This window comes from Haemaphysalis longicornis, unplaced genomic scaffold (genome assembly GCF_048455015.1).
Source record: "Haemaphysalis longicornis isolate Haplotype H1 unplaced genomic scaffold, Haemaphysalis longicornis Haplotype H1 scaffold_1, whole genome shotgun sequence".
NCBI lineage: Eukaryota > Metazoa > Arthropoda > Arachnida > Ixodida > Ixodidae > Haemaphysalis > Haemaphysalis longicornis.
The window spans coordinates 458,797,406-458,808,858 of record NW_027526203.1 but is presented as its reverse complement, the minus strand read 5'-3'; the positions used below and the strand labels follow the sequence as shown (position 1 = coordinate 458,808,858).

The 11,453-nt window shown below is 44.3% G+C and overlaps 1 protein-coding gene across 2 annotated transcripts in view; it reads right to left on the bottom strand.

Annotated features, from left to right (window-relative positions):
* Positions 1–1,463: 1,463 nt before the first annotated feature.
* Positions 1,464–11,453, bottom strand: part of Hex-a (Hexokinase A) — a 36,485-nt gene continuing 26,495 nt past the window's right edge. For both annotated transcript variants that reach the window (XM_077687942.1, XM_077687943.1), the window contains 2 exons: positions 10,461–10,734; positions 1,464–3,440 (listed from right to left, as the gene is read on the bottom strand). In XM_077687942.1, coding sequence (XP_077544068.1) covers positions 3,342–3,440; positions 10,461–10,734 — 373 coding nt within the window. In that variant the 3' untranslated portion in view covers positions 1,464–3,341. The remainder of the gene's footprint in view (positions 3,441–10,460; positions 10,735–11,453) is intronic.

The window sequence follows — 11,453 nt, the reverse complement described above, 5'->3', positions numbered from 1 at the left end:
TTAGTACTGGCGTCTAACTGAGCTCTTGGGAAGGAAGTACTCGAAACGTTTATCATATTCGCGGTGATGTTTTCGATTGTGCTGACCAGAGTGGGGACAGTTACTAGTGTTGGCGCTTCCTGTATTCTTACGCGTGTAGCCAGTGATAGAAATCTTATCTCGGTAAAACTTAAAGATTTTTGTTTGGGATATGGCGGAAGCCTTCTTAGATTTGTCGTTACGTAAAAGGTCTGACTAGATCGCTTTTGCTTAGCTCCTGACTATTTACTCTTCCTTTTGGAGGGAATGGGAGGTAGTTTCGTAGTGATTGAGAATTATTTCACTTAATTGTATACATGCAGCACCCTTTTCGAAAGATCTTTTTCTCTCTACCCCGGTTTTCTGTGAAGGTATAATAAGGAATGTAATCTAAGTCTATCTGGCAGTAATGCGATGTAAACCTTACTCTGATGAAGGCAAGACCCTTTGCCGATACGCAATTACTTTGTTATTGTTCTTGCCGTGCCTCAGACCGTCGCACTGAAATCACTTTATTCGAAGGCTGAGCAGATAGGTGGCAAGATGGCGATCGAAACCGGTTACTGATGACAATTATGTACAGCTGAAGAAGCCGTGGCTGCAAACGAGCAGTGCTAATGGGGTTCATTCCTCGGAGACAAATAACTTCCAGTCACAAACGAGGCTCCCACTGAGCTCACATATATATATGGGAAAGGCAGGGGAGTCTTTTCATCAACAAATAATGACTGAAAAGCTGCTAATTAGTATAAGTATGCTAAATAGCTGTTAAGCAAGTGTATTATAGAGATAGGCAGATATATTTTATTGGAACAAGGTTGGCCTGAGCTAGCACAAAAGAGGTAAACTTTTATGTGTGAAACACTTCCACTTGCAGTTCAGAGAGCTATGCCTGAAAATGTCTTGTTTTGCCTTTCAACTTAAACTGCTGTTGCTAGAGCTTTATGCACCGACGACGTAAATCAAGGACGCTATTCATCGATTTATACCTAGCTGTTTATCACAATGCCATATGGTTAGTACAAGACCGGGGAAACATATGGTATCTGAATAAAACTCACGAGCCAATAAATGGTTGAACTGTGAATTAGTCCTGCTCTAATTCTGAACAGGAGTGATCTGACGACTGGGGGTGGTGGGGGCTGTTTGTAATATTTTGGGGGCATCGAAATCCTTCTAGGGAGTGTCAGGGGGCATTGGGGGATGTACAAATCCCTGCTCGTGTGCACATACATTCTGCACTTACGATGTGTGAACAATTTTGCCTTCAATAATTCTTTCAAGAAATGAAATCCCCATTTCCCTTACACTTACCTATTTTATTTTGATTTGTATCAGCCCTCAAACTGCCTGCTACAACCACCAAGGATTTCTAGGGAGGTTATGCATACCATCCATACCCTATTGTTCAAAACACAATCTACCACCCAAAGAGCAGATCAGAACACTCTTTGTACTCTATTTATTGAAACATTCCAGTCATTCTAAATATTACCTGTACAGCACTAAAAATAAAGCCAAATGCATCTATGAGATTTAAACATTTTTCATGTCCACAAAATGCAGAATATTCTTCAAGATTAAACTTTTCACACACATGCACAAAAGAAAAAAGCAAATCTAATCCAAATCTTAGATCTACCACAATAACCTACAATGCTATTTACAGGCCATGCATTACCAACAATAAAGGCCCATGTCACAATGCTTAAATCTGGAAAAGTGTTGAAACTCGAATGTTATGATAAATTCACAAGATAAAATTGGCTAAAAAGAAAGACAAATGCCATGAAGTCGTGCCTGGAACTTAACGCAGCAGTACAGTTAGTAGTATAAAACAAATGCACTACTAGAAAGCACCCATAACATTGAAACAACTTAGATGCACATGTCTTTTTTCACTGCTTAGTTTGGCACGTTTCAGAAGGATCAACTGTGCCGAAATCATTAAAAAAAAAGTTGCAACAAGGAGATGACATGGCAACAATGCATATTGGAAGCAGGATCTTGTGTATGCATACTATATTTGTATATATATGTATATATAGGCGGGTCATGCACTGCATAACATGGCTAGCGCTTCAGCTACCACACGAATGTGCTACATTTGAAATCGAAGCTGAATTTCTAACCTCATTCTGGAATGTCCTGCAACAAACAAATTCGAACAGCAATTCCAGCCTAGGTCCACCTGGAAGCCATTACTCTCTACACAAGCACCACAGGTACACACATGCACACACAAAAAAATATCACACGAAAATACGCATATACGTAGGACACTGCAAAGAGATTACCACATGACAACTGCAGTTTTAAATTAACTGTACAACTGACAAGACATCCGGCGGCGATATCCTTAAAATGAACTAAAATCAAACATCTCAGAAAGCATAAAGCATTACAGCAAAAACTCGTTACAAGATACACTTTGTTATAAGAGACATTTGAATGATAGCATTTTGGTTGGTTTTCCTATGTTCGCCATGATAGCAACATTGCATACAAGAGACCTTGGTTACAAGAGACATGTTTCTTGAGTACCTTAAGAGTTTCTTGTAACGAGGCTTTACTGCAATAAAAAAATGGCACCCCACATTCGATAGCACCTTTAAAAAACCAATGTGCCATGGTTAAAGAAAAGAATGTGTGGTTGTAAAATGCTCATGACTAGTGATCCCCCCATGCCCAACAGGAAAAGGTGCCGGTGTTTCAAACTGTGCACGAAACCAGAACAAAGGATTACCAGCTAAGAACTGTAGTGCCATGATGGTCCTAACAGAGAAGTGACCAACAGAAAATTCAACACGTGGTGCTGGAAACGCTACGAAAGCACGATTTATACGATGATCACAATGACATGAGTGTAGACATGCTGTGTGCCATGGCAATTTTATTAGCACCCCTTGCCCAGTGCAAGACAGACCAGGATGTGGGGCATCCAAGAGAGCAGTAGCTGCCAAATGACTGGCAGAAGTGGATGCAGTCTCCCAGATGTGACCCTAGGTCATACAAGGCACCTAAATTTGATGCGGATGTATTTTTCACACTTGATAACATGTATGGCATGCACTGCACACTTTCTGCCATTGATTTCTGTACAGATCACATACAACATGCCCTTGCTCTGGCCCTCCTTCGGTTGTATAAAAGGACTAAAAGGCTTACATGAGTACCCATGGCAGGAATCCCACTTTGCCAATGATGAACCGCCACGAAAACCTGAAGCCCTCTGGATACAAAGGTCAAATTTCGATGTGCTGTCCAATAAATAGCATGTACCATCATAACAGGCATTCAGCACTGCTTGAAGACTGTCGGCTCTACTTCTTCCCCATCTTCTCTTTGACTTGCCGTGTAGCCACAGCTGCGACCAGAGCGGCACCTCGACCGCTACCGTCCTCTGAAAGCATGAGGTCAAACTGCAAAGAGAAACGAGAACATTTCCTAAGAGTCCACCTTTAAGCAACCTTATTTTGCATTCAGAAAGCTTTGGCACACCAGCACAGATATCTAGTCTGCTAGGCAAACATGCACCCACAATGAGCAAGACCAAATACTGCCCTGAGCAGTGGCAGCTGGCTAATCGCGACTCCCAAGTTTATGCCATGTTTCATAGAGGCAGAGTGAATTATCACTTGCCATAATGCACTCAACCTCAAACCCCAAATCAACTGGAGCGGCTTCCGAGGGCTGCTCCAGCGACAATATCAATCCGGATCATGATATTGATTAGGATGGAAGGCTGAGCATGACGTTGTGGAAGAGACGGCACTTGCACAATGTGAGAGTGCAGTTTGACGGTCTACCATGAATAACAGCGGAATGCAAAGACTCTCTGCTGGGGGCGACTGATACTAGGAACAGGAACAGTTTTGGTTCCTGTTCCTATGCGAACTGCAGTTCAGGTTCTTATTTGTAATAGAAATAGCATAGTAGGAACAGTACTGGTGGTCATTTTTGTTGGGTTCTACATTGCAGGCTGCTTGCTAGCGCATGTTTCAGTTATATGTGCAGTGGTGGCTTGGCGACTGTGCAGCCCAGCACATGGTTTTCCGAAGCTTTTTTTAACACTAAAATTTAGAAATGTCCACTTGTCCGATACTCCGGTGCAATTCAAATGAATATGCAGCAATCCACTACGGCAAGTCTCGTTGCTCGGGTCACACGCTCAGCACCAACAGCATGTTGAAGCTCCATAATTATTTGCGGAATGGAACGGGTGTGCATGCATCAAGCATATCTGACAGAGAATGACTAAGCTAGCCCCGCAAGCTAGCCCTCCACGTACGGTTCACATTAGACAGAAACAGAACATGCAATGCAGCAATGTCCTGCGCTCACATTTTGAACCTTGGCTCGTTTTTGCACACGACTGCCAGCCCCAATGGCCCAATGCAAGCATGCGTCATTCCAAACAAACATCTTAAATTCAAACGATTAGCACTCATGAGAGATCAGCATCTAGCAATAGTTGGGGGAAAAAAAAAAAAAGAAGAGAAGGAATGACAGGTACAACAGGTGTGCTAGGGTGAAGCAAAGATTATGCCAATGCATGATTGCAAGGAGGAATCTACTTTCATTATCAAGCAAGTCGTAGCTGACTGAAGTGTGGTATGTAGTCATCCTCATCCTCACCGAAGTGTTCCCAGCAAACTACTGTGCTCACTGCTACTCGCATCAAATTATAAAGTTTGTCTAACACTCTCAGAGAACCGTTTGCTACTCAGGGCTACTCATACGTTCGTACTGCTGCATTTCCACCTTGACAACCACTCAAAGCGGGCTTTTGTGTCCCTAAGCCCTTGTGTGGTGGTACTGTAACTTCGCAGTTCACTTGTTGCGATCAGAAACAGCCACAGCAACCACTGCATTAGCAATGTATTGCAGAGAGGACAGCAACCAAACCTAAAGCTTCAGATGCTTGCGCTACCTGCCAGATGGTAAACCCAAACCACAGAGCAAGAGAATATATATATAGGAGGCAGAACAGCACATTGCACCGGGCAAAGGTGAGCAACCAGATGGCACAATGAAAACAAAAGCGGACTATAAGCTTCGTAGCGGCATTGGCAAAAGAGAGGGTAGCAGCACCTGGTAGATGAAATGACAGCGCCAAAATTCATTTCGGGGCTGCACAGTTAAATGCCAATCGCAGCAGCCGTACCGTAGTTTTTTCTCTTGCGACAGATGCTACTTGCTTAAAGGAATACTAAGGTGCAAAAGCAAGTGCCTATATGCATAGATTACAGTGTTGTGAATACCAATATACCACTCACAGTGGCAACAGCAGCTTATCAATACAGAAAATGCCAAAAATGTAAAAACAAGTGTCGACACCCCATCCACTTTCCCGCACTACTCTTTGTCACATCACAAACAACGAATGCCTGGTGAACAGGATTGGTGGAGCTTGGCTAAGCGTTTTCTGAAACAAATATAGAGGCAGCAGAGAAGTGCAAATGTAAAAAAAATGTATTCTGGAACTTTTGATGGTCACGTGCCTCTGAATAGAAGCAAACCACAGCAACCATGCATCATAATATACCCATTGGACCACAGATATCCGTAGGATGTCCGTTTTACAGCCGAACGTCCAAGTCCCGCGCTCGACGTCTGGCGGACGTACTTCGGATGTATTGTTCTGGGAAACGTGAACGTCCGTTCAATTTGGTCCGACGGACGTCCGAGCTACGTTTGTGCATGGACGTTTACTGTGGTCCCATCAATAAAGTCCGCTGGACGCCCATCGTACGTCTGCATGGTTGAAGCAATATTCCGCAATCATGTTAATAACTTATCGTAATTAGCCCCGAGTTATGTTGTCCATATTCTTGCTTCCTGCAGCGGGAGGCAAACAATTTGCCAGCTCAGAAAGCAAAGTTGTAGCCCTCGCGCACAAAACACTCGATGCGGGCTGAACAAGTCAACTTGATATATGATATAGCAGAGTCCGTCAATGAAAAGCATTGACGGACTCTGGATATAGTTATGTTCGAATTAAAAAAGAAGGACAGCAGATCTCGTAAAGTTTCATAAAAACAGTTGTTTGATTTGCTGATAATTAGGCTAAAATGTATTCTTTTAGTAACTAAATTTTGTTTGTCTTTTGTGCGATGCGAAGCCAACACTGTGACAAGCCACGTCAAGCCGTATAGCCATAGCCATTCGCTTATGTGTGCGAGTTGCGAAGCGCCAACTAGCTTCCCTGCTGCTTTCTTCTAGACATCTTTTTGCGTCATCAATGAAAGGTAAGAAATTTTTATAAGTGCCGGTGAGTGGGGAGGGGGCGGGAAATCGTCTTTAGCTTTCCGTGTACTGCAAACGCTGTACGCTGTGCCGAAGTTAGGCATAACTGGCTTAGCGCGGTTTGAATGACAGTGCCAACGCGCTCAGGGAATCATCTTTTCTTCGCAATCATAGGCGCGATAAATTAGTTATACCGTTTCCGTAAAGCTATCAGCGGTGCGTGCACGTGCTCTCGTTGAAAGACAGTCGTTGAGTGTGCCGGCGTTCGCATTCAGCCCGGCGCTACCTACGACGTGGTGTGCGCAGTGGCTACTTTTACGTCCACTCAAGTTTACGGAAAGTGTTGTAACAATTTTTACTGTGTGAGCTCGTTGCGGAGATGCGATATGCATTGGCCTTGAGTTGAAATGTAGGCACGCTGTTGCGAAACGTGTAAAAAGCCGTACGGTGCGTTTTAGGTGGCCGATTTCACGACCCTAGAAGAGAGGACGCGGCCGTAGTGTTTACGCCGAGGTGCCCTATAGTGTGGCTTATGCCGGCGAACGCGGCGAAGTAAATGCATTTTGCTGACGTGAGAATGAAGCGTGTACCAGTATACTAACCGTGCTTGCTGTGTGCGATTGTAGACGCACGTATCCGTCAATACCCGCCGCGGTGGTTCGGTGGCTAGGGCGTAGTGCTGCTGAGCCCAAGCACGCGGGTTCGATTTTCGGCTGCGGCGGCCGCTTTTGTGATGGAGGCAAAAAGAAAGCGCCCGTGTGTACGACATTTAGGCGCACGTTAAAGATACCTAGGCGGTCAAAATTTATCCGGCGGCCTCCACTACGGCGCGCACACCTCATAATTGATAGATGCCGCGTTGGTGAAAACGTATGTTTATATTGTAGAATATTCGGCGGGCATAGAACAGCTTTGCTCGATGCAACCGAGGTATGCAGTTTTTCTTTTTTTAAATTAGGCTAGGCATTTGTTCTGTAGTACCCTATCCGCAAACTGCTTATGCTAGTGCGCAAGACAGTACAGCTTGTCAGTGAGATCGAGGGAATCTAGCGAAGCACTGCGAATCCTACCAGTTTCAGCTATCATTTGGCTTTGTAGAGGTTTTCAAGAGTCAAAAATTTAGTTCGCCATGAAGTGATGACAGAAGCATGTTCCGACATAAAACCACAACAGTAAAGAATCCCCAATGCCTCGTAAAATTTTTTTGAAGGGTGCAGTCAAAAGTACTTCAAACATCATTGGTATTTGTTGGCATGCCACTACATTAGCTGTAGAGTCGAGCCAACCAAAATAGTTCAAAAGCAGGCTAAAATTTTTTTTGTGTCTAATAATGTAGCCGTATATAGGACAAAAACCTGAAATTGTTGCTTTTGGTTTCGCAGGTGCTGACCGAGGAGTTGGGGAAAATTTTGAGCCAAGATATTCCTGGCATGAAGCACGATGGGCACGTGAAAGGTTGTATTTAGATTGGAGGTTATAAAGTGTTAAATAAAGAATTTTCAAGCTTTGCGACTTCGTTTCATCTAGTTTGCATGCCATACTTTGCAACATGTAATCTGCAGTGTGCTAGATCTATTTGATTCAGCATATTTCAGATCTATTTCATTCAGCAAAATACTTCACTTTTTCAAGCTAACTGTTTGTTCTTTAGCGTGCATTCCTGGAAGTTTTGTCTTACAAATTTAATGGAAATATCCCAAACATACTCGGTATAGATTCATAAAGATGAGTAGTGTAGGTTTCAGTTTTCTATAATAAACTTGAGAATCTGTACTTGCTGTAAATTTCAGCGCTTTATTGATAACATGCCTTGAAGCACTGCTCCAGCTTTAAGAATACTCGATACAAAAGCCCCTTCTGTAGCTTGTTTTGACAAAACCCTAATTATAAATGCTTGTACCACGCACTGTGTGGGCCGACAACTCCAAACCCTATTCATATTTTTCTTGGCAAGAGTGGGAGCAGTGATGTTTGCAGTAGCATAATACAGTGGAAAGTTGAGAGCTTATTATCGTGACCGCTTTTCAATACGGAACCATGTGTACACTGCGGGCTGTCATGTTGAAGCATCCTGTTCACCGAGTTGGTAACTGCCTACTACAACTTATTCATATTTATGCTGACACAAAGCCCGGAGGCAAACAAGTCGTGAATTGAAAAGTCGTGACGATAAGCTTGCAATGTTCTACTGTATTATATTTCTGTAACATCACTGTTTGTGCTCTTGGAAAGACATATGAATAGGGTGTGGAGTTGTCTATCCACAGAGTGCATGGTGCAAGCATTTATAATTAGCGTTGTGCCAAAACAAGGTACAGAAGGGGCTTTTGTATCAAGTATTCTTAAAGCTGGAGTAGTGCTTCAAGGCATGTTATCAATAAGGCACTGAGCCTTACAGCAAGAACAGGTTCCCCCTGATTCGAAAAATTTTGGACTAGAAGCGGACGTCTGGCGGACATCCAATATCCGCATTTTGTTATCCCCTGGACGTCCCCTGTACATCTCGGTTTGGAAATATCCGATTTTGAACATCCGCCGGATGTCGGGAAATCCGGCTGGGACGTCTGTCGGACGTTCGTAGGATGAGCAATTCCTTTGCATCGGACCATCCCACGGACGTCTGTAAAACGTCCGCTGGCTTTCTGCGGATGTCTGACGGACGTCCAAATGTCCGACACCAGATGTCCAACGGATGTTCGATGGACGTCTGTGGTCCACTGGGTATGATGCCGCATCCCAGGCAGTAGGTTTTGTTTCAGTTGATTTCATTGAAATGTTTCGCTTTGCATGCAAGGATGCGGGTGAACGCGACAACCTACCACACCTACTGACCATTAGCACATGTATACTTGACACAGCCAGCGGCAAAGGCAGATATCATTAGTACAATCGACCAGGAACAAGATGGCCATGCAACTGATCAATTCCAAACGCATTTTCAACATCTGCTACCAAGTGGAGGCATGTCCTGGGCATTTATGAGAAAGCTTTGCCTACGTCATTGTTCCCCGCCAATAAAAAGTGGGGGCTTGGCGGCTGAATTTGCTGTACGGCGCCATAGCAAGATGGCACCAAATAAACCCTTCCCGATCAGGTGCAACGAAATTGAGTCAACGAGGACAGGCTTTCGGGAAGATGGTGATGATAGAATGATACCGGGCCTAGCTCGCCCCGGCCACTTTGTGACGTGCTTGGAAAAGTCATGAAAAAGTGGAAGGGAAGTGGCAGGGGGAAACAAAAACTGAGAGGGCTACGGAACTAGCGATCTTTCAGTTAAAACAAAATTTTGCTCGGTTTTTCGTGTCCCTTTAACCTCAGCCAAGCGTTTGTGACATTATCTGGCCGCAGTAGGAAGCGACGTTTCCTCTCCCATCTCGTTTATACTACACGACACAAACTAAGAATCGCAGCGCCCCCCAATAATGCAAGTGCAAGCAATGTTGTGAAGACTGACATTAGGGCTATACATTCATTTCCTGTAGCCCATATCAATCTCCTAATTAGAAAGGAGAATGGGTTTGAAGAGATGTATACAAACAGAGAGGTATGTTTGCTCAGACAGACTTGGCACAGAATCCCCCAAATGAAGGCTGGTATGCCTGTTTCCCAACTTGCTTTTTTACTGCAGGGCATTCTACAAAAGGTCCCGAGAAGAAGGCTGGAATGCATTTTGGTTACTATCATACCAGGGGAAAATTGTTGCTAAAGTGATATCAGGCAGGTGTTTCTTCTGGCAGGCAGCTGTCCAGGAATCGCACACAATTCTTGTCTTGTGCAACATCTTAACAACCCCCGTTAACGCTCTAACCACCAATATGATTGCCCACTATTTCCCACAATTCAACTGCAGTGACTTTTTCACCCATATTTGAAAATCCAGTTGCCGAACTGAAATTTCTCACCATCCTACACCCCCCCCCCCCAAAAAATCAATTTCTGACGCACTGTACAGCAGCAGTTTTCGCTTCCCACCCACCATCTGGCCTTCCTGCAAATGCATTAGAGACACCTACTGCAGGTGGTACTTGCATTGCACAAGCCCCATGAGCTTTTTCCTTTTCTGTCCGTGGTGTTTTTCTTTATGGAGTTACTCCTGGCTTCAATGCTTAGGGAGACGCTAATGCATCTCGAGGATGAGTGAACGGGGGTTTTGGGAGCCTATGCTACAATGCATTGGAAGGGGATCTCCTCACCTTGTATTGCGGGTTGGCAAGCTCTGCAATCTTGGCCTCCATGAGTGCGTGGAAACGGGGGTGGAACCTGTAGACCGAGCCGTCGACCCCGACAGTGGTGTGGGGCCGCTTCATCTTGTTCAGGATGGTGGCCACAGCAGCGGACACAAGGTGGGCGGCCCGAGATGAGACACGGGCGCAGATCAACTTGAGGCATTCGCAGTCCTCATCGGTGCCTACCATGTCCATCTTCAACAGCACGTTCTGCGCCTCATCGTAAACGCCCCGGGGGTCACTGCAATCATGGGAAAAGGATTAACTCAAACCTGAGAACCGGAAGCCAGTGAACTTAATACCAGCCACTACTCCACAGAAATCCAGAATTTGCTAAGCTGTCCACATCAGTGCAGTGTTTAACTTTCAAACAAATCGATAACCATAATGACAAGAAATAAACCAAAATACAAGCTGAGAACAACCGCAGAGGAAGGTGAATATGTTCCATTGCTATATTTGATTGCGGCAATGTTCATTTGTTTGATATATTTGAATGGTGCAAGGCCAGCTTGGGCGAAGAGCACCATGCTAACAGTCTTCGTGGTCTATGTCACAGGGTGTGCTTTGATGATGATTACGATTAAGAGTATGGATGTATAGAGCAATTAAGGGGCATCACCTTTTGCTGTACACTGCATTATATATGCATTTTAAAAAGTTACATTTCACAGAAATGAAAGGACATGTTTAAAACTAAACAATGAGACATCATCTAAAAAGAATGAAGGATGCACTGAAGTTATGTTTCTGCACATGTCAAAAAAGCAGCACTTCCACTCAGGTTCGCACAATGTCGGGACACTACAAGCACATCGAAAACCGAACGCTGCCCCTCATACATTGTGGTAGCTGTTCACCGAACCCCTTCTAATGGGTGGTTTGAAAGCACTGGAACTGCACACCATTCGATTACAATGCAGAAATTGAGCTGCTACATTTTTCCTGCACATTGGGTTG